At 31.6% G+C, this 24,747-nt stretch overlaps 2 protein-coding genes across 2 annotated transcripts in view; one reads left to right on the top strand and one right to left on the bottom strand.

Moving 5' to 3' along the window:
• Positions 1 to 1,720: 1,720 nt before the first annotated feature.
• Positions 1,721 to 23,813, bottom strand: LOC108773566 (elongation of very long chain fatty acids protein 7). Its single transcript, XM_018539413.1, is given in 6 exon segments — positions 1,721 to 2,010; positions 6,873 to 7,115; positions 8,865 to 9,002; positions 15,503 to 15,843; positions 23,743 to 23,791; positions 23,793 to 23,813. Coding segments are annotated over 6 exon segments (972 nt in total). The 3' UTR covers positions 1,721 to 1,830.
• The window catches only part of sit (stuck in traffic), a 70,626-nt gene continuing 47,819 nt past the window's right edge, over positions 1,941 to 24,747 (top strand). The window contains exon 1 of the mRNA XM_018539414.1: positions 1,941 to 2,075. The gene's annotated coding sequence lies outside the window, so the exon portion shown is untranslated. The remainder of the gene's footprint in view (positions 2,076 to 24,747) is intronic.

The following is a 24,747-nucleotide window of genomic DNA, read 5'->3' as shown; positions in this document are numbered from 1 at the left end:
TAGTGTTTGATCGCGACTTGGAAGTTTCGTTTTGTTATTCGGAGAGAATGATTTTATGTGCTAAAGTATCTAAAAATTTAGCTAGATAATATACGGATCTAACAATAATTTTGTTGGACTATCAAATTATTATACATACAGAACATTCAAACATAATGAGCAATACTGTATATATGTATATATATATATATATGGTTTTGGCATTTTAGCAATTAACTTGAACGTTCTTCAAAATTTATATCAAGAACAATATACGAGAAATATTTATTTTTCTTTCTGTATCTAGCTAAATTTTTAAATACTTCAGCAAATTTGTTCTTGCCATGTAAGGATTTTTCAGGAAGGCGAAATTTGTATCACAATGTATTGTTGATATTGGATATATGAATTCGTTCTCTCGTACATTTCTAGCAATTTCTTGATATAAATTTATTGGTAAGGGTATGTCGTAATAATCCGTGCCGCACTGCGGTATATCTGGAAGTCTCTGTAGCATTGGCGAGAGCAGTACATTGCACCTTTTCCGATTGTTTCATTTCTCGAATTGAAAAGCTGCAGCAATCTCGACTGCTTTAAATATAATGCAAAGATGAGCTTTTTAGATATATTTTCATTTGTTTTATATTAATTAATTGGCTCCAGAATTATTTAAGAGTTACACGAAGAACATATCGTGCGCGTGTGAGTCTTCAAATTTGTATTTTAATTTTAATAAATTTATAAATATCGAACATACACACATGATTGCACAATTTTTAAGACCGATTTATGGCAGAGTATTTTTCCAATTGTAACCAATGTGTGTGTGTAATTTTCAGGCCGCATATATTTTATTATTACTTCGTTTCGTCTTTGAGTTTGTCGTTGGATTTATCGCAACATCAAAATTTTAGGTTTTTTATCCTCAAAAAAGGAAAAAAATACATTTACCGTTCATTTTATTTAACTTATTTCTTTCTCTCCTGACATTTCTTAAGCTCCTAAAGAACAATCTTAATTGGGCGATGAAGACCGATTAAAATATAATAGAGGCAACATTTTAAAGCTATTAAAATTAATCCAAGGTGCGTGTGAGACCTGAGATATCCTGCGGAAGATACACGCTCGGCGAGGGTATAACAAATAAAAATACTCTTCCTAAGAGGAAGAAATCTTTGTACTCCGCACCAGTGAAATGTTTGACCTCGATTATCTATCAGAAAAACGTTTTAACACGACGTTCATGTATCGGGAGCCAATACAATTTATCTCTGCAAAAGCAGAAACCAAACAATCACATTTGATCGCTACCGGACGTAAAGGCATTTCTAGTAGATAGTCCTTCCCATGTCGTCGCAGACTTTTCATTGTATCGCCTCGGCAAACAGATAAGAAATAACAATAATATTAACCCGTTGACCAACTGACCCTTCTTTCCCATTTGTCTTTTTTCCTGGCTTTCAAGATTTTCCCCTATTTGCAATTCTTTGTAGTTATTTATGTATAAGAATTATAAATTATTGTCAGTATAACTTTTGTTTGTCGCCACAATTCTCTTTTTATCGACCTATTTATTTAGTTCCGTTGTTTTCAGAATAGCAAGAGATTAGGAATTTCGATATTTCGCGTGCATTTAAATATTAAAATTTTTCTCGTATTTTGTTGACCCAATTGACATTTTCAAGTATACGACTGCTCAATGAGTTCCTCATCTGTTGATACATTAATGAGCGTAAAAGTTCACTAATGTAGAAAGGAGCCACATTTCGACGCGACATGTGTGTACGTGTGTATTGCGTGTTTCGTTCATCGGAACGAAGATTTTCCCTTTCGTATGTTCCCTCGTGTATTCTATTCAGCCTTGAGTTCTTTTGCGGACTTTCCTTTGCGGTAAGCGGACCTGTAAAAGTCCGAGAAGAGCACGAAGAAGATCGCCGCGTGAAGTAGAAGGAGGGCCGCAATCAGTTTGGGATAGCCGCAATCGAAGATGAGGGCCTGTGCACTATGCACAAACACCAGGAAGAACTGCACCTGCAAAATCAATTCAACAATTCAGCAGATTTAACAATACAGACGGACACTAGAATTTATAAATGGTGAGTAACTTTATCGAGAGTCAAAAGCTGATATTTATAGTCGAATCTTAATTTTAGCACTGTCCGAGAAATATTGTTTTAAGATGTCATGAACCATGTCAGAGAACCGTATTAGCATCTTAAGATATTATTACTTAAGACGGTCTTATAATAAGAACAGACTATGAATATCACCCAGAATTTTGGATTTAAACATATAAATCCAGAAATCTTATAATTTATGTAAAAATTATGTTATATACCACATAATAGTATATGAATCTTGTAATTCATAATTTATATAATTAATTGACAGTTAATTAATTTAAGCTTGCGTCTTTTTTAAATAAGTGTTTAATAGAGAGTCGAGACGTATTTACACCGTGCGTATTATGTTTTTCTCGATTTCTGCACAGCCGTGCGTTGCGTACATATTACTCGGTTGACTCGATCAACTCTGTATTGCAACCGAATTCATTAAGCGATTCGAAGAAAGAACGCAATGCAGTATGTAGCAATAACTGTTCATATATCTAATATACCCAGTGCATATCGTTCTCTCTTAACGTACAACGATCGAGAGGCCAGTCCGTGAATGAGACAATATTTATAGCGTGCGAACGTTGATGTCGCGGTATAACTTTTGTGTAAGATTTGCCTTATGAGTTAGGTATTTCTCGTGTCTAAATTATCTTTGAAGTATAAGACGTGAGAAAGAAAAAGCGATTCTTAGTCAATGGGGTGAGTCGTCACACATAAATGTCAAACACACGTTGACCGACTTATAGAAAATATACGGATAGGTGTGCGATGATCGAGTTTCCGATGTGCGGATATAGTTAAATTCACCGTGAATTTGTTAGTAAAAACTCGTAGACTTTACTACTTTATTATTGATTCTTTTAATATCGAGTCTATAATCTTATCTCAACCCTGTTTTCACGTAAAACGGGATTTGTGAGCAAATGTGTCTGATCCGTGGATAAACGCGTTTATTTTTGAAAGATTATTTCACATGTGTGTCTCAAAGATATTATCATGTCACATATATTATTTAATTGTATGTTATTATATTATTATATATTGTATATAATTGTATATTATTATTGTTTTTATTATTATATATTATATATTATTATGTATCAAGATATTAAATAAGTGTTGTTAACTAAATTAAGTTTGAGTTAATAAATGTAATCAAAATGAAAACGTGTGATAACGTTTTTTTTTTAGATTTGTACGCACAAGCTGATAAAATTATTTTTATATCGCGTGAATTTGCGACATTCGCATGTTCATTATGTGATTTAGAATTAAAATTTTTCAAACTGAATAATTCACTAAAGCCGTTCACTTATTTTTAAATGTCAAAGAGTTCATTATTAAATTTGTCGAAGAAATTGAAAAAAATTCATGTTGCGATAATCTAATATTTAATTAATCTTAATTAAGCCTTAATCCGTGAAATGATTTGACTGATGTGGATACAATTGTGTAAATTATTTTTTACAACTCGTATAATATGTCATACTAATTTTGTAATTGATGTATTTATTGCAATAAGTATATAGGATTTTCTGAATAATTTACTAGAATTTTATTCTTTTCATTCTCACTTATCTAAATGCCAAATATCTTGCATCTTGATTCGCTAAGTACGCCATAGAAATATTTTTTGTTAGTATAATGCAATCGACAACCTTTTACAGGACGAATTGATTGCGGTTTAAAAGTTTTAAATAAAAATGCACGCGTCCAATTCTATTGAAAAGTGATCAGACTATCGTTCCTTAACTTCTTGAACTTTTCATTTAATTTCGTTTCGCAAAATTAATTTTCAAGCAAAACTATGAATTTTCGATCATTATCCATTCAAACAATCAGATATCTCATTTAAGTTCTTTGCGTATGTAGTAGTCGATGTAGCAACCACGATACGTGAAAGATTAAATGGCAGCGTATCTCTATAAATCTCTCATTCGATTCAAAGTACTTTCGTCATCGAAGAAATTTTTTTTTTCTGAATGCGCCGCTTGTGTCCCTGTGTGTTCTCGTCTTACGACGGAGTCCCTCGAGAGAATGCATCACGAGAGGACACAAAGCGGAGTCCGTTGGTACACCTGTACCTCGGGCGGACATGTTCGCCGGTATGTATCAATGGTCTTGCGAGATAAACTGGGATAGGTTGAAGCATATAGGTGAGGCTTCGTAGGTATGCGGCCGGTTCGTGGTAGCTCGCGACGACGACAACGACGACGACGACGACGCGGTGGTGGTGGCGGCAGCGGTGGTGGTCGCAGCGGTGGTGGCGACAAGGACAGACGGTGGTGATGATGACGATGGTGTCGGTGGCGGTGATGGTGGTTGCGATGATGGTAGTTGTATACAGGTGCTGTATGGCATATCGGAATGCCAAATTATTGCGCCACTGCTAACGTGGTTGGCCGAGTTCGGCGGCCGGCTAAAGCGAGGTCTAGTCGAGTCGAATTGCCCAACGCGCGTTGTACTTTTCACTTTCCCTCACCCCTACCTACGTACGCTTGGCGTGAAATTTTGCCTAGGTAGAGACCGGGATTGACCGATCTAACGAACACCAATGGCCGATGGCCCAGAATCCGCGAGCAATCGCGAGTTCGTTCGCGCAATTCGCGTATCCGGGCCGACCATGCCGCCGGTTTTTCGAACGTGCCCTCTTTTCAGCGACGAAGTCAATTTTAGCGATCTCCCGATTAGTAAGTACGGTACTCCGCCTTTCGCTGAACGAGCTCCACCGATTTTTCCGATTGTCCCGCAACAGGATGGCTTGCTAAATGTTTTTCGCTGTTATCGTGACTTTGGTTGCACATCATTCATTTACACGTAATCTTTTGCTTGCATTTCGCAAAATATTTTATTTCAATTTCATCTCATAATAAAGCATTCTATTAATCGGATAATATGTTATAAGACATTAATATCATGTTATATTTAATTAGATTAAAATTGATAAAATTAATTAAATTTTAATTAGAAAATTATGTGTATATATGGATTATAACGTACAAGTTTATGAAATTTAAAAGAAATCTTCTAAATATTGAATGCCTATAATTTAAATAATTTCGGAAATTTAAGAAATTACTTTCTGAAATGTTTTAAGTGGTGTAAATAATAAAAATATATTATATTTCAAATGTGCATAAATTTTTGTAATTATACCGTAAATGATTTGCATATTAAGATTTTTTTATTTATTTTAATAGCATATGAGATTTTTTTTTTTTCCAAGTAGGATGCACCACTTTTTATATATACTTAAGAGTAAATATTATAACATTTTTTGAAGCTACAATGTGAAACGTATTATCCTCGCATAATTTGTTTCAAGTCTACGCAATGTATTTCATTACAAATTTCGTGAAATACTTCCTAGACAAAGTACAAATCATCAATCATCGCAGTTTTCCCCATTAATTTAAAGCGCGCAATTGATTTAAAGTCATTATAATTATCGTTGTGTGATAAACGTACGGCGAGACTTGTTTTTCTCAGATCTTAAATTGTAAAGATATTTTTCTTTGCATGTGTAAGAAAAACTAGCAAATGCGAAATACTCGTATGTTCCGTAAAATTCAATGTGATGAGTGAGAATCTATTTTTATTTATCGAAATTTTCTATCTTAAAAAAGTTTCCTCAATTATACTTACTATTCAAACACTATAAATTTAATTGCGTCACCGTAATTGGTACTCAGTGCTTGATTCTCATCTGAAAAAGCTGTTGTTGAAACGGTGGCATACATTACGTCGAAAAATGAATTCGTAGGAGGAAAGCAAACACACTACGCGCCTCGATGGACGATTAGCATAGTTTACGTATTGCCGATGTGCACCCTTTAAATCTTTAAAGCACACTCAATGGGTCAGTAGTGCCTATCCATTCACTTTCAACGACGTGGGTTATTATCGGCACGACGCGAAACCCGACGCGTTGTGCAAGAAGAAGGTATCACGAATCCATACGAAAAAAATCGCTCTCCGCGCTACTATCGCACATTCGTAATTCGGAACATTGGGTCACGTGTTGCATTTTTGCGTTACACTTGCTTGGCATTATTGCGTACAATCGAAGTGTGTATACGAACGGGCAAACATCCGACCGGCTTAAATTATACACTATGTAACGAGAAAAGAAATTCCTTTTCTAAAAGATAGTAATTTTTTCCAGATTCCTTTACGTCAAACATATAATCCATCTTAAATTGATCTATATAATTCGGAACAAACTTTTATCTCTATGATTTTCTACGTTAAATCGTGCTTAAAATTGTGTAATTATATGTGTTAGAAAAGATTCCGGTTATCCTTTTATTATATTTTTTGAATTAAATCTAAATGTGCACGTTTTAAAATTGCGCATATTGTTTGTGTGTTTTAACTCTAATTTTAACTCTAATTCTCCTTAATTCTTAATTTAAACCCTTGGACTGATATATAAGTGATAGCTTAAGTTTATTCCTATTAGTTTAAAAAGAAATACTTTTGAACTTTATTTAAATGTATCGTTTAAAAATTGTACATATTGTTTATTTTAACTTTATCTTTCCTTAATTTTCAATTCAAACCCTTTAAGTGTCATATGAGTTGTAATTTAAGTTTATTCATATTAATTTAGAAAGAGATGTTTTTGGATTTGATCTAAATACACTATAAAAATTGTAGATGTTTATTTTTTTAAATTTTAATTTTCTTCTTAATAATTAATTCAAGTTCTTGAAACGATATAGATGAATGATTTGTATCAATTTAAGAAGAGGTGCGACTCGATTGACTACTCACCAATTGTACAGTAGTTAGGTGCTTTTTCCACCATAAGTACTTTTGAAATTCCGGGCCCATGGCCGCTAACATGTAATATGCGTACATGACTACGTGCACCGCGTTGTTTATGAGATTACCCAGAGTGCCATGACCACCCGCAATAAATTTCACGCAGATCCACGTCTCGAGGGGTGTTAAAGAATGGTGATACAAATGCAGGAATGTCACTTGACTGTCCTTCTTGCGCAGCACAAAGAATACCTGAAATGTTGATGAGCAATATTGTTACGAAATTTTACGAGCTCTCGTAATTTCCTGTTACTTAATTTGGATTTAGATTCATTGATCTATGATTTAGGATCGCGTCCTCTTCCTCTGTCATGACTTAAAAAATAAATTGTAAGTAATGCTAATTAATAATAAAGAGAGGGGGAGGGTACATAAAGTATTCCGAAATTAGAATTAAAAGAAATCAGAATTAAATATTTTTATTTTTACTTTTTACTAAGGAAACTTATTTCTTCTTAATTTTTGATTCAATCAAAGGCGTTAAAGCTTTCGAACCTTATCAACTTAAAATAAATTATACATTAATGGTTTAACTCGTTAAAAATAATTTATTCTGATTTAATTTTACGTAACTTGTTTACTTGTTCAGTTTACTTATTAATATTTTCGAATTAAAAAATGAGAATTATCTTATCGACCGTTTATTTCGAAAGAAAAAAGTAAGTGATATTTTATTGTCGTGTTAATTGTCGATAATGCGAGGCTCGCGAGTTATATCTGCTGGAAAATATCTACGTTTATTTAACGGAAACGTGATGATTTTCGTCATCCAGGCACGATAGAACGCGATAGTGGAAACATACACCGCCATCAGAATTGAGTAACGAATGACGAAAAGCCCGTTTCGCGATGATTCCTGCATTTGGCTGAATTTCGTACACGTACGCAGTGTCGAAAATCTGCTTAAGAGCGCTTTCTCTCTTTATATCTCTCTTTTTCGCTTTGCTGGCAAAGCTAAACACCCGCTTTACGAATTGTCGGGTCAGAATACCTAACAAACGAGTGGCGATCGGTCGATTAAATCTTATCTGCTCCTTTAATCCGCTGGTATTGCGTGCTCGACAGCGATTCGGCACTGCTCGTGCTCACTCGCGCTAATGGGAATGATTGCTTAAGGGTTATTGCGCCGCGAGAAGGGATACATGAGCGTTCGTACATAATTATGCGATTCTCGCGGAATAGCTAGCGGGGAATAGTTTTCCACTTCTCTCTCTTTCTCTACCTTTCGGTCTGTTTACGCGTATATACATTCATTGAAAATGCAGAGCGTTCACCAGATCCCGGTACGACAAACAAGAGATAACGCAATACGTTTTTCTTGGTTGACTGCGCACAATTTTCGAGAGAAAAGTAAGTTTGCGCGAATTAAGAATCGAAAGTGTACGCGGATAATAGAACATTTTTCGCCCTTTTATATTCGAATTAGATTTGGTCTTACCAAATTTTTTATATCTTGCGTGGCTAAAACTGGTTTTGGTCACTTTGCATAGAGATAACGCAGAGTATATTGATGGCATAATTTCGTTCTATTTCCAAACCTGAGGTAGATATTTGTAATAACTTTCGTTTTTAAATTAAGAAAAAATCTAAATAAAAATACAGGTGCCAGAGGATTAATGATTTTTAGTGTTTTTTAATAGAATATAAGAGAAAGTTCTATGCGCTTTGATGTATATGTGTTTTATAAAGATAGTGCGTTTCAATTTATGCTTTGCTGTTTTGATAGCTTTCGGCGAAAAGAATCGAAAGACATTTTTATTTCTATTCTATTTGTTTGTTTTCATGAATACACGCAATTTAATTAACAATAGATATAAGTATAATGTATAATTTATATTAATTTTTTTAATTTAATGAAATTCAAAATTGATCAATCTGTAAATTTTGTAGTGACTACTGTTAGTATTATGTGATAGGCGAATTTATGAAAATGAAGTATACCGTATCAGCGAATTCCGTGAACTTGCTAATGAAGTACCACCAACATAGGTTCGCCATCCTCAGAGCAGATGGATTGTGGGAGTAATCGACCGGTTGACATTTATAGCTGTAGTCCAACAGCCATCCGGACATTAAGTGCTGTAAAAGAATGATAAACATTCGGTTAAACGTATTAATTACCTTTAACGGAGCAACTTCAATTCTTGAGCGACCTCGTAAATCATTAAAGGTAATTGATTACCACAAATCGTTCATTTCGACATTAACAAGAAAATATAAAACGTTTCAAAGCCAGACGTAATGTAGGCTGTCGTAACATAATATCGGTTTGAACTTTGAACAAATATTGATTTTATTTCATCATATCATGAAAAATGGTAACCATGTTTTCTCGTCGGTGCGAGAGATGACGAAAGTAAAACAAATTATGGTTACCGAACGGAAGAGGAACGATATAGTTTAGATAATTTTATAGATATATGTTTTATATTTCTTTTAATATATTTGCGATAATATTATCTGTAATTGCCATTGGCGTTTTAAATCACTCTTTCATCGTTTTTGGTGCCTTCGATCCGGTTATAAATCGATCCGAAAGTTTACCTTGAAAAGATTGTGTTATACATGTTACCAATTTTCATACAACGAGAGTGACAGCAAGTATAAATATGTTTCAGGAGAAACTGTACGTTTTGAGGCCACGTTCTATTTAATACATCCAATTTTTAGAAAAAATCACTCTGTTAAGTCGATATTTATCTCAATGTTGGCTTTTTTCCACGATACTAGTTAATTCTTTCGCTGTGTATATACGAGTACTTCGAACTACGTGGGCAACTTGAAAAGTTTCTTAAGTCACACAGAGATAATGCGCGTATCAAAAAAGACATAATAATGGCTAAAAGGTACATGGATTTCGTCTGGTGAACCGGCCCCAAAGAAAGCCAAGTCAGTTTTATGCTGGGAGGGTTATGGCCACCATTTTTTGGAATTTTAAAAGCATCATCCACATTAACTACTTAGAAAAGGGAAAAACAATAACGGGAAAATACTATGCTGATTTGTTGGGCTGTTTTGATAAAGAATTGAAGGAAAAACGCTTTCATTTAACCAAAAAAATATTGTTATTCCATCACGGTAACACCCATTCATCCGCAATTGTCACCGCAAAATTGATCGAATTACGATACGAATTGCTGTCTTATTCACCATACTCTCCAGATTTGGTCCCATGCGACTTCTTTTTGTTCCCAAACCTGAAGATTTGGCTCGGAGGAAAGAGATTTGCGTCGAATGAGGTCATCGCCGCCACGAACGTCTATTTTGCAGAGTTTCAGCCATCGTACTTTTTGTACGGCTTGAAAAAATTGGAGCACAACTGGTCTAAATGTATTGAATTAAAAGAAGATTATATTGAAAAATAAAATGAAACTTTTCTGAAAAGATGTTTTCTTTCTGACTTAAGAAACTTTTCAAATTGCCCACGTATAAGCAGCTGCTGTCTTAGTAAAAACTGTTCCGACAATTCGATAGATATTAATGTAAATAATTTCGCATTACTTATATAAAGCTTTATCTATGTAAACAATATGAAAATAATAATCAGGATACATGAATACAAACGACAAATTTATATCTCATTTTAATTTATGATAATTATTGTAATTTATGTAGTATGTATAAATTAAAAGATTGAACCGATACTAAATAGCAAAGTCAATGTCAATTGAGCTGAGAAAATTAATAGAGTGAACGCATATGCATATGTATGTATAATTACTGATCCTAATCACATGAACTCCACCCGATGCTTTATCTTTTAATCGCTTATACAAATTATCGTGATCTTGATACTTTCTTGTTTGAATTTCCGTCATTCTACTACAATCTTAATCAATATTTCCGCGAACTTTATATACGTATTGAAATAACACGCATAAATTAGAATTTAAATTCATTTCCACGCAACTAGAAATAAACGTACATAGTTATATATTTATATTTAATATATTAGGGCATTGAAAAATTTGATAAGAAAATAAATTTTTTTTGTTAAAATATATATATTACATATGTTCAATAAAAAAATTATTTTTTAAAATAATTCTTATATTCTTCAAATAATTTTTATTTTTTTAAATGGAGTGCAATTAAGTTAAATTTTAGGGTAGATTTTATATTATTTTGATCGCAATTGATGATATATATATTGTTTTATTCACTCCAAAGAAAAAAGCCATCACGATTTTATATTTGGATACTTTAACGAGCAAAACTATCTTGGAAAAGCTGTGCCATTTTGTGTATATAAAAAGCTTTCCTGACCGACTCTCTAACTGAAGCAGCAGTTATTGCGGTTAGTCACTTCTTCAAAGTGCACTTTCGCGCGGATGCAACCGTTCATTATCCATTCTCTGGCGCGTGAAAATTTGTTTTTTGTTTGACCTTCCGCACGGAGTTTTACTTTGTCTTTTCGATCGTGCTCCGTGGGAGTGGTGTAAACGGGACTTGCAATCAGTACTTTATAGAAAGTCGAAAGCAGGACGTCTCGGTGTAATGAAACGAATGTGCGGGTGCATATAGATAGATTGAGTAACGATTAAGATTTGGTTACTGGAAGATACTGTAATTTAGGTACACATACTTTTCTTCCTTCAGTCCGAGATTATACCATGCTTAAGAAGTGACTACTAAATAAATATTTTAATATAATAAAATAAATGTTTTAACGTAATAAAATAAATATTTTTATTTGAATGAAAAAATCGGAATCTTATCTTAAATATACATTGGATATTTTAAATTAACAACTGCCTCCTCCCCTCCCACATACGAGTACACACACATGATTAATATCTACATATATTATAAAAGCATACATAGAAAAAATTACATTATATTGATACACGAAATTCGCGGGAATATTAATGAATATTGTAGAATAACGAAGTGGAAAAATCCATCGTAAAGGATTTATTGAATAAGATTCGATAACAGGACGTAATTACGTCATTTGAAAGGCTCAAAACAATCGATCGGTAGCAAGTAAAAAATATCTCGCTGTGACTTTAATATTCTGATTAATCATTAGTATTTTAATTACAGAATATTCTGGTAATCTTTTTGTTTAGAATAAAAAATAATATATACCTCTGTTTACACACACAATAAGTCTAAACTTATACCACACATTGATATAAGTAGGTCAAGGCTATCAACGGAAAAGCACAGATCCCATGTTTGGAATTATATAATTATGTCGTAAGTCCCCTTCATTGGAAAGTTGATTAATAAGATCAAAATTGTGACAAACTTAATGCTGTTATTCTTACAACAGTTTATGGCAAAGAGTACAATTTTAAATTGAAGAAAACGAACGCTTAAGAGAAAATTTAGTAGCATTAAAATTTCATGATTTTTAAAAAATATTTAATTGATTGAATATTATTCGAATTTTATCAACATTTTGTTTTTGCCTATATCTAAATTAATTATAACGTTTGAAGAAATGTCTCACAATCGGTCAAAGGTTGAGAAATTTGTAATAAGTCTGTACTTCAATTTCTTTATTCATAAATAGTTTCAATACTTTTTGTAATATTGAACAACTTTGAAAGATTACTGTTTTTTTATAATAATCATGTTCTTAAGGACATTGCAAGTATTTTGTCAGTGAACGGGTATGTGTCGAATTAAATTTCACCGCCTATCATCTATAACTATCAATTTAAATCCTACGATTCGCAGTGAATCTGAATTACTAATTAATTATAATATATAATTAAAGGATGAATCTAATTATGAGTTATTATTAATTAAGATGCAAATTAATTAAGTTTAATATAAAGCGATCGAAAATAATTAATCAAAATATGAATTTCCACACAATTTGTTCCACACAAATGCGTGTTAAAATAAGAAAGTCAATGATCGAGACAATAAATTTTAAACTATTCTATCTTCTTTATTGTAGTTTATTCGTTTTATACGCAACACTTGGAAGGAACTTGTTGAAAACTAGTTGAGTAAAATTCACAAATTTTATTTTAATATCGTATTTATAATATATATGTTTATTTTGATTTATATTCAATAAGCCATGGCATTATGAGTTTCCCTATGATTATAGATTCATGTGTGTGTGACTTTTGACTTCTCAGCGATTTGCATAAGAGTTACGGTGTAGTACAAGATAAGATAAGAAAACTTGCTCGTTATATATCTAATATGTGTAATGATATATGCGGTAACTAATTAACACTTGTAAAACTTTTAATCAAGACATATTGCTCTCTTATTTCAAAAATATAATACAACTCAAAAACGGGATTTTTTAGTTGTTACCATGACTGAGTTCATGCTAGAACTGCTGATAGTATCTCGCTAGAACTACCGAAGGTGTCAATTTACTATGCTTGATTTCAATCAGTGAAAAGTTATTTTGATACTAATTATATCATTAAGATTAATTATATTACATTTATATATTTTCAATATTTTGTACAGTATACCTATATATATATATATATATATATATACACATTGTATATCTAATACAAAAAAGTAGAAATAATTTGATGATGTTAAGTAAATATTAATTATTAAAAGTAAACTACTTCAACTATATAGAAAATCACAATTTAAAAAAGTGAGTTTTTATAAGAATAAAAATAACGTCAAATAAAAATAACATTTGATTATGTTAAGAATATATTCTTTTATGAATATCATTTGTTTAGTCAATAATTTTTTATTAAATTGAAAAATAGATTTTCCTTTTCTGGAGAACTTATGACGAATTCAATGCACATTGGTGCATATTATAGCCATTGTGTATACTAATTCACATTTTCAATGTAAAAGTGAAATATAAATATTTTTTGAATTATAAATACATATTTTGTTTAACAGCACAATAAAATATATTGAAGATTTTGCGGTTTAATATATTTCTATTTATATTAAATACAAATTTTTATGTCAATCCAGTGAATATTGAGTGCATTTGATTTAAATTTAATTTGTTGTGTTCTTTTGTCACTTTTGAAGTAAGAGAGATATGACAATTGTATTATATCTTGTACCATTTAAGCTGAATGCATTAATTTCACGCGATATACTGAGAGAAAAGTGTTTAGCATTAGTGACTATAATTACATGTTAAATTAATTATGATTATGGTAAAAGTTCCATTTTTTTTATAGTTTTTGTTACAGTAGTAACTATTTCTACTTTAATATTAATAATAATATTTATATTCATCGTTTTACTAAAAATATATGGTTGGTAGTTTTGGTACCGAAAAAGTGGACTTTAAATTATGATTAAACTATGATAATTGCAATCATTTTTTTCTCATAGTATGGTCGATGAAGTTCTAGGTCGAAGTCTCTTCTTGGATCTTTGTCAATGATTATACGATTCTATTCATCACATCTCCTTTCACCGTCACACTTTGTTAGCCGTATTGGTTCGGCAAACGAGGATTATACATGGCTGTTTGCTTTGATAATTCATAATCCTCCTCATGATTAGCCATCTGATAATTTTCGATCTCGAATACGTACATATCGGCGCGACGGCATACTTACATCGTGACCTATATATAACGAGTAAGTTGTTTGACCGGCTTCCAACCGCCAGCTGAGTCCTTAGATCCCGGCGGATCGTCGGCATTCATGAACTTTGCACGTCATGTACGATATAACGAGAACTTAATGATGGTTATAAGAAAACGCGAAAGTCAAGGGTGACGTGGAAGGTTGTCTCGAGGCTCTTTCTTTCTCTCTTTCTCGTATAACGCTCTCATTCTTTTCCTTTCTCTCTTATTTCTTCCATTTCTCTTGCATTTTCTGCGAGCATTGTTTTTCCGCCCATGGATTGCATGATTTCGTAAATTACAGGATTTCTAACTTGTGTGCTTCTTCATCTACTTTCTGATTCTTGATACTTGTTTGTCTATCGATTATATCTCTTTCGACTCCTCTATTATATTTCATTTCATAATATAACGATTTCAAATCAGATATTTCCTTACTGTATTTAATTGGGTATATTACGTTAGTTTATATTTTATAACATTAATTTTTGAAAAAGCGTTTTACTGGATTGTTTAGAAGTTCGTGCGAATGTTTTAATATACTCAAAAAAGAAGTATTCAATTTTAAAATATTTTATTCTTCTCTCCGTTTTTTAAACATTTAAAAATGTTTTAGACTTTTTTAATAAACAAAACGCTATGTGTTTGGATTAAAAACACTAAAACGTTTAAAATTGAAATGTATTTTATTATTAAACGTTTGTTTTAAAAAGATATTTTAAACGTAAATATTATATATAGTTTAAACACTGCAGTTTTTATAGTGTAGAGAAGATATTCAAAAGCTTCCTTCTGTTTAATGAAACTCGACCTCTGTGTATGAGCAGAATTTTAAATTATTAAAAAAAAAAATTGGAAAACATTATGGATATAAAATGGTGCATTATAATACAGATTAAAATTATTTTTATCTAAACATTCTTTTCATTTGATTTTTGCTTGAAAATTTGCAAACTTCCTAGATATTATTCCAAATTATACACGTTTATAACGTACCGATGATAATCTTATTTTTTTTTAAATAATAAAAAATGTTTACCTCGTACATCATTCCTAGCGAGAAGACGACTTGAAACGCGTTGTATGCCACCAGGACTCCTCTGAGTTTATATGGCTTTCTGTTGGCCATCATACGCGGGCCGAATATAACAACGCCGTACAAATAAAGGAGTACTATAAGGATTGTCGGTACAGGCGAGTCCATTAATGGCCAGTCGCTAACACGTGGATCAGAAACTGTTGTGAGAATTTCTGTGTACTGATCTAGAGCCATTCTGACCAGACCCTGGGCACCACCGAATGTCCTATTTAAATCCGTCATCTCGATCCTCAACTCCGGTTCTCTCTCCGCTACCAATTCTGCTGCCGCCGACGCCATCTCTATAAATACAAATTAATATGATTAAAAATATAATTATGATATATAATTATAATTATAAGATTTAATCAAATCGGGAATTTAAAGATTTTGAATCTAAAGCAGATGTTTTTAAAAGAACTTTATAAATATCAATACGTTAAATTTAGATTTTTATTAATTTCAGAATATTTTTATATATACATAATGTGTGAGGAAAGAATATTTAGAACATTTTATTTATCATACTGATTGGAAAAAAATTTAATTTTTTGTAATTATACAGGTTAATACGTATATAACTTCTTGAATATTATTAACGTAAATTATGGAGTTCATTTTTCAGAAGGTTTCTTAATATCTTTTTGAAGACAGTTCAGCGCTACACATAATCGAATACGATCATTCTTTATAACTTGATGAAGGATTAATGCGTACAGAAACCACTTTTTATTTAGTAGTGAAAGAATTATTACACTGGTAAAGCTTCATGGAATTTTTAAGTATGTGCATATCAAGACAAATATCCAATTCAATTTATTATAATTTATTGTCAGCTATAATTTGGCTCTGATGCCCTATATTCATATAGGTTGTTTAGTTGAAACCGATTTGGTTTCAACGACATGAATTAATTTCTTGTTTTACAATTATCTTTGATATAAAAAATTACGCGTGTAAGTATCTGTTACTTTTAAACAAATTAATTTTTGTAAATAAAAATTCTTATATAAAACATCAATATACAATTTAATAAAATAATCTATCATATATATATATATGTGTGTGTTATTAAAAAAGATTTTGTTGATATTTAACTAATTGAATTATTAAACGGAGAATTATTTGAAAAATTAATAAAAAAGTTTCTTCTTAGAAATTGATCTTTTTCTGTTTTCTTCTTTTTCAAATACCTACTATGTATAAATAAATAAGCTACTATTTTTTATAAAATTTAATATTTATTTTTGAAACATACCGATATTTTAATCATGTAAATAATTTTCATTATTTTTCTCAATACTTTCTTTTATCTTTCAGATAAGTTATATGCAACTATGTGTTTTCTTTACACCATTTGATTTATCTCATTATTCTGTTCACAAAAGTATTAAGGTACGATAATCAAAAAGTCAACAGTTTACGAGTTATTTAACATTGTGTGTCAAAATGTACCAAAATAAAGTGTAAAATATCTCGAAAATTATTGGTTTTTTGGTATCTCTACCTTAATACTTTTATGCAAAATAGTTAGAGGAATCACGTTATCTAAAAAAAATTACATAATTCCATTTAAAAAAGTGGAGGTGACCTTCATATCTTTTTAGCGCCTCCACTTAGAAAAAAAACAATATGACTAAAATGTGTCCCCCTCGACACCATTCCATTTTTATTTGAAACATTTTTTTATAGCTGGCGTATTTTAGGAGATATTTCGACCGATAGATTAAAATGGGACACCCTGTATATATGTGTGTGTATGTTATTAAAAAAGATTTTGTTGATATTTAACTAATTGAATTATTAAACGGAGAATTATTTGAAAAATTAATAAAAAAGTTTCTTCTTAGAAATTGATCTTTTTCTGTTTTCTTCTTTTTCAAATACCTACTATGTATAAATAAATAAGCTACTATTTTTTATAAAATTTAATATTTATTTTTGAAACATACCGATATTTCAATCATGTAAATAATTTTCATTATTTTTCTCAATACTTTCTTTTATCTTTCAGATAAGTTATAGATTATGGCGTGTGATTAAAAGACTAGTTTTTACTTGTAATGAATTCCTAGACGCCAGCATGGAATTCAAGAGATGCAGGTTTGTATTCCGACTGAAGTAATATATTTTTTGCAATAAATTATTTATAAAGTTTTAAAGATGCTCATTAGCATTATTAGTATTAAATTACTTGTTAATTTTACTGATTGTCATTACTTGTCAATTTAATTTATATTATTACGTCTTCAATCTAGGACTATATTTTAAGACCGACAAATAATTGATGCAAAATTTACTTGAATTGGAAATTGTTTTAATTCTCAGAAAGCATTATCAAGTATGAAGATTTGCTTCGATTGAATATAAATATTTTCCTGCACTTATTAGTGCAATGAATTCTTCAAACCACATTAATTTTTTTAACATTTCTAAATTTTTTGTTAGACAAAAAACATGTTACATTAACCGGAACTAATAATAATTTGAAGGTGCTACGTGAATACCGATTGAGATTAATTTTGTCTTATGATGCTGAAATGAGCATTGCTCAGTTTCATGTGACGAAATTGATCAAAGATACTATTACAACATGGCTAAGATATTTTACCACACCCAGCGTACTCAAAGGACCTAATGCTTTCAAACTGTCACTTGTTCCGGTTGATGCAACATACTTGTTTGAGAAAAAAATTTAGAAAAAGATGTTAGAACAGAAATAAAAAAATGGTTTTATGATAATGAATTTATCGCAAGTAAAGATAGTTTTTCTATTAAGTTTTAAGAAATTTATATAATATGTTTGAAAGGTGTGAAAAAAAATATAAAAAAAATAGATTACTTTCATATATAATTGAATTATATCGGTATATGTCGACAATAAATATTGAATTTTATAAAAAAAAATAGTGAATTACTTATTAATGTCTAATATGTTTTATTCGTATATGTGCAAGTGTGTGTTGAGAGAGTCAAGGATTACAGCAATCGGATGGAATTCCCGGATAACTCTTTCCGCTCACGTTTATGTACACTGGAATACACGTATATTACATGTCATTCTAATCGTCGATCAAAGACTTCGACGTAGAACGTAATGGGTCAGGAAGCTCGCTACGAACGTCATTTAAGTATCCCGGCGTTATCGCGAAGTCATCGTTATTGTGCCGCGCTTTCGCTGCGACTTTACGCACGGATATGAACCAGTCTCCTCCTTCCCTTGCGCTTTCGTCCTTCTCCTTCCATCACCTCTCTGCATTTTCCTCTTTCGCCTCGTTTTCTATACGACCTAATAAATCACCATTTTCGCTTCTTCCGAGTGAACGCAACGATGTCAGAGGTTCGCATATTCAACGACGCTGAACGTGACGTGTGAAATTAAAGCATCACGAATCTTTGCTTACCTCAGCCTATATTCTTGAAAAAGAAGCAATCTCTATTTATACAAACGATTGTACGTTTCAGTAAATCGTAATATTATAGGTACTATTTAACAAGTCTGATACATTTAACGCAGAGTTCTACGTATAATATAATATTGAGCTGAAACAAAAATTGGTAGCTATACTATATTTGTATCTACATGTTTTTAAACAAATTTAGCAATTATACCATTCCATACAGCAAACTTTTAATTTCGAGAATTTGCTTTTTGAATTGCAGTACGACAATTTACAACGATTTTTAATGAAGTTGTGAATAATTAAAGTCCAAATGCTTCTTTTATTTAATCCGCGATAAATTAGTAATAAAAAATCTTAAGAACATTCTTATAAAAAACATAAACTTTAAGCTTTCATGTTAGAATATCGAACATTGTTGTAAGTTTTTTTTTAAACACGTTACAGAGCGAGAAGAAAATTTCCCATTTTTCCAGTTTGTAATTGACTACATAGAAAAATTATCAAACTCGTAGAAAGAATTAATAAATCTTCAAAAAATTTATTAATTTTTCGAAAGTAGAGAGTTCATGTTTAAAAACACTTTTTTAAAATTTAATTTTGTTTATCTTTAACGAAATTGTTAACGAGCTGTTTGAATTTTGAAATTTGTAACGTTACGAACTTTGGTTCCAATCCAGTACCTTATAAATTATGTTTCGTGAAGAATTCAACAGCTTAAAAATACGTTAATGAATAATTGTAGATAAACATTAAATGAATAAATTTTATTTTTATAGCGCCAATATTAAATAAGTTAATTTTAATATGAAGTGTATATACATCAGGCAATAATCAGATACTAAATGCGCGTCGCTGCATTGAGATGAACCGAACAGATGTGATTCTGCTCTGTGCTAAATCTCACGCATCATCGTTGTCCAGTAATAAAGCTAACGATGACGCGTGCGATTTAGCGCAGAACTAACCGCTGATTTCTAACGATTTCTCGACAGTTTCTTTAGATTGAAGCTGTCGAACGATACGATTTTAATGCTCGACATAGACTAATGAGTATCAATGGATTAACTCTTTAATCTTAGCATTTCTCAGCATGTGCACTATATTTTTCAATTATATATTATGCTACACATGTTCTCTAACTTATCTGCTTTAACATGTAAAAATAGATTATTAATAGAAACGCGTATGCCGCGCCGAGTTGAAGAATTAAAGGAAACTTAGAAGAGTTTCGAATTTTAGAATCAATTTTATAATTGGTACAATTTTCGATGTATATATATATATATATATATATATATATATTAATATACAAATTATAATATATTAGAAAAGCATCGTCTCTAAAATGTCTAGCAAAAAAGAGAAATTCACAACAGCTACAGTTTAACCACATGATTGCCAACGAAATATAGAAAACGGCGTTATTGATCAACCATGTAAAACATAAAAATCATGTAATCTATATGCATTTATAAATATGTATGAATTTTTTTGCTTTGTATATTGAATTAAATTATTTCTTTTCAGTATGTCTTATTTTAATTTATTTTCATTTACTTTTATACGTTTTCTAATGGAAACATCTTTCTTTAATTTAACCGTTAAAAGTGCTTGTTCAACTCTAACAGCAATCATTCATTTCTGCATCTATAATTTGTTTATGTTGTATGTTCGGAAAGAAAGATGACACGAAAAGAGATTAACAAGAATAAACTGCAGTACTTGTCGGAAATTATCTAGTGAGTTTTACCGTAAATATATATCTACACGTAATCATTCACGAACATTTGATCTTTTTCGATAAACTCTTCGTGTAATCGCGGGACAGTCATGATGTAGATGACAAATTTGTTATATCGCCCATCAACGATTTTACATATCGCGCTCTCTGTCTCTTTCTGTAGCGTCATAACACACTTATCTAGCTTTGTCAGCATTACTTGTGTCGCTGGTGGACAGAATTAAATTCATGAATGACACTTTCTCGCTGTCCATCAGGAAAGAAATCAATTTCGTAATCTTACGTACCACGCCGTACACATACATTATGCTGTACGGTCATTAGATTGCGTTTTCGTGAATCTCTGACGACGTTTGACGATTATTAGCGATGAGTCGCGCGAACTTTCGCGCGTAACAACTGATTCGTGTAATCGCGGTAGAGACAGTTTGTTCTCGTAAGAGTTAGTAATCGCCTAAATCATTTTCGTCCGGCTGATTTTCTCTTCCGCGCCCGATTTAAGCCCTACGTAACCACCCTCGGAAACGTTTCTCGTTACTTTTTTTCTCAACGTCACATCGGGTGGCAACTTATCGTGACGAAGAGTCTGCGTAAACATCTTTACAATTTGTAACACTCGATCACTCATGATTTCCGTATTTGTGACGTAATTACGATAATTTAACGAGACATCTATTATCATTTTTACAAGAATGTTTAAATTATGCCTGCAGAGAAAAAGAAAGGATGAAAGAGAAGATTCGACGATATGTTTATGATTTCTGACATAAGATTGCTCATAATTTTCATAATCATGATGCAACTATAATATCTTCCTGTTAAAACTTTTTAAAGAATTATTTTATATGTAATTTATTATAAATTACTGAATCGTTAGTTAATGTTTCGAGAAACCAAGTTTCAAAGTAGAAGTTCAAAGAGTGGGCAAAAAATCAAATCTTTATGATCTTTTTATCTTCCCGTTTTTAGAATGTCTTATAATTTCGATTAGAAGTAGTCTCGATTAATGAATCATTAAAAAATTTTTGAAATTCTTGAAAGTTTTGAAATTCTATCCCTGTCTAATGAATCGGAATGAATTATACAGAAGCAATCATAACGTTTTTCTTCTACTAAAATATTTTAAAGGATTGTCTTATACATAATATTTATCAAAAATTATCGAATTTTTAATGAAAGTTCCGAAAAAGTGTGTTTCAAAGTAGAAGTTCAAAGAACAATCGTAAAGTTAGATATATATGATTTCTTTATCTTTTAAACGACTTGTTGCCTTTCGATCGAATCACTTTAAAATTTCTGGCAAAACACAAACTATCGTTCTAAGATCCTTCTTTGATGAATATCGGCGTGAACAGCACCTAGCGCAATCATACTGAATTATACGGATAGAAGTGATGTATTGGCTTATCACAGCAGTTATCGGATGCATAGAAGCATCGAAATACGACTGTAAATCCCCTTAGACACGGGGGATGAGCAAGCGATAAGTAGACTGGAAAATTAAACGAGCCGCGATTGGTCATCGCCGCGGCCGGCATTTTAAGGCCAGCAGAGAGTTTGTAGTTTGCGTAATCGATATTGCAGTTTCGCGAACTGCGAAAACAGGAGTAATAGCAATACACAGCTGAAGGTTGCCCAATGTCGTTGCGTGGCCCTTTGGCCTTTCCCGACTTGGCGCTGCCGATTTTCTTTTCTATTTTTTTTTTTCAACGGCTGTAATTTTCATAGCGTTATGCGTGCGCCTTGTATGTGCATTGTCCCGAAACGCATCGGCTCGCTAGCGCGAAAACCCTGCTTTATATTCCGCAACACGCAGACCTCGAAATAATCAACCTTAATTCGCGACGCGGATTTTATGTCACTTCGGATGCGCGTTATATTGATATCTCTGCATACAGACAATGTCAGTGTTGTGGGACCGGAATTATGCAAAAATATAATTGTAATGCATCGTTTGTCGAAAATCTGGGTTAAGTTTCGCACCTAAGTTTCTTAATAAATAATTCCACATTGTTTAAATGAAAGTGGATCTTCCGTTAAGATTCAGTTTTAGAATTTTTAATGAATTTATTCATACGCTGTTAGCATTCGTTTGCGCTAAAACTCGTTAATATACATCTGCCTCTTAAATTACCATAATCTATTCTTTCAACTTTTTACTTGACTGAGAACTGTGCAATAAAAAAACAACTAAAATTTTTATTATTTACTTATTATTTACGAAATTGTATAAATGAATAATCTAATCAGTTATATAATTCAAATAATAATAAATTATTTTTAATTACGAAATTAGCTATTATATTTTATACAACAGAAAAATGAAATAAAAAAATATCTTGTTTCCAAAACATACTTTTCGATTTGAGCTCTTTTTTTTAATTTAAATATTCTTTAAAACTTTTACAGCGAATCTGAAGAGTGAAATTTCACTCTTAAAGATGAAAAAATTGAGTTCTTTTTTATAGATTGGTCCAATTTGAGTGAGATTCTACTCCAAGAATTTATAGAGTAGGTAATAGGTCAGAATTCGTAGTTAATTTTTGTATTTAAGACTATTTTAAGGTATATGAATCAATTACAAAGTTGTATTACTATATCTTAAGACACATAAATTATGACATAAATTATGATTGTTGAAAAATAAGAATCGACTATGAATGTCGGTTAATATCATTCGTGTTAAGAGTTCGATGTCGGGATGAAATATTTTATCGTTATAACCAACAAGGTTAATAGCGGCACGTGTTTCACACGAGACATCCGGCATGTGAATCTCGATCCATGCTGTTTTATCTCGGCGAGCGCGGATCTGTAAAGTTAAACGGTACTTGCTATACAGAGAAAGTCTTGTGAGAGTGCGAGATAAGGAGGGTGAGATCAGGTGAAGGCGAGAAGAGCGACAAGGAGAAAGAGAGAAACGTCGTGTAGCTGGTGTCGTCTTCACCATGCGGGTTCTCTCTCAATGGGAGAGAATTCCTATGATGAAGGTATCCGCACGGCGGATGGCTCTTCGAGTTTAGTGGGTAAGTGGGTCGTGCTGTTCGGTTAATTACCGATCGGCCTCTCGTGGTGTATCACGTCGCATGCTAGATATTCATCGTCCGTCATTCGCGGCCGTTGTCATGACTGAAGACAAGCTGCTTTTTCCTTTTATTTTCCTCGACCTTTCCTTCCTCTGTCCATATTTCGTACTCTCCCAAGCGCGACTTCTCTTCCTACACACGCGCGTTCCTTTTTACTTTCAGGACTCGAACTGCGAATCGCCGTTGAAAGAGATTTGTTTTAAAGTACCGAGCCAAACAGGAGTATTACTGTAATTATTTTTAATGTAAACTATTTTGTCTCACATCAGTATAGAATATATATTTTGTTAAAAGTAAATAATTTTTTTACATAATAATATGATAACGAAACTAATTATATTGTTAATATTGTCTTGCCTCTAATTTCATCAGGCTGCAGCTGTTTCGATTCTTTCTCGAATTTTATCTTGATTAATTGGATATTAAAAGAATATTCAAGATTTTCATTATTAATTTAGCTGAATCATTTCGCAAAAAGCTATATACCTTTAACCTAATATATATGTCCTTCATTATGAAAAAAAAATGATTGCAATTATTATAATTTAATTATATAAAATTTATTATCGTTTTTGTTGTTATGTATTTATACTGTACTGTATTTATATTTTTTGACAGATGGTCTATGAATACAGTTATTGTTAACATTATAGCAATAATCATTATAAGAATGTAGCTTTTGACCATAATTATTTTTCCATACAATAACAATTATGGACACTTTTCTTTTAGTGTGTTAAAGATGAAATTAAAAGAGCTATTATTTTTTCACACACAACTATTATATTTAAAAAAAAATCTTAAATATGTATTCTGTATTATAAAGATTGTTGCAATTTTTATCAATTTATTGCATTCCATTATCTTAGTTCAGTTAAACACAAATGTTAGTCGATTGAATGGTACCTGCTACAAGTAGTCGGTTAGTAAGTCTGTTAGCTTTTGCGAAAGAATTGCGATTCGTCTAATCATGAA

This window comes from Cyphomyrmex costatus, unplaced genomic scaffold (genome assembly GCF_001594065.2).
Source record: "Cyphomyrmex costatus isolate MS0001 unplaced genomic scaffold, Ccosl1.0 scaffold214, whole genome shotgun sequence".
In the NCBI taxonomy this organism is placed as follows: Eukaryota; Metazoa; Arthropoda; class Insecta; order Hymenoptera; family Formicidae; genus Cyphomyrmex; species Cyphomyrmex costatus.
The sequence above is the reverse complement of the archived record's forward strand: the minus strand, read 5'-3'. Positions and strand labels throughout refer to the sequence as shown.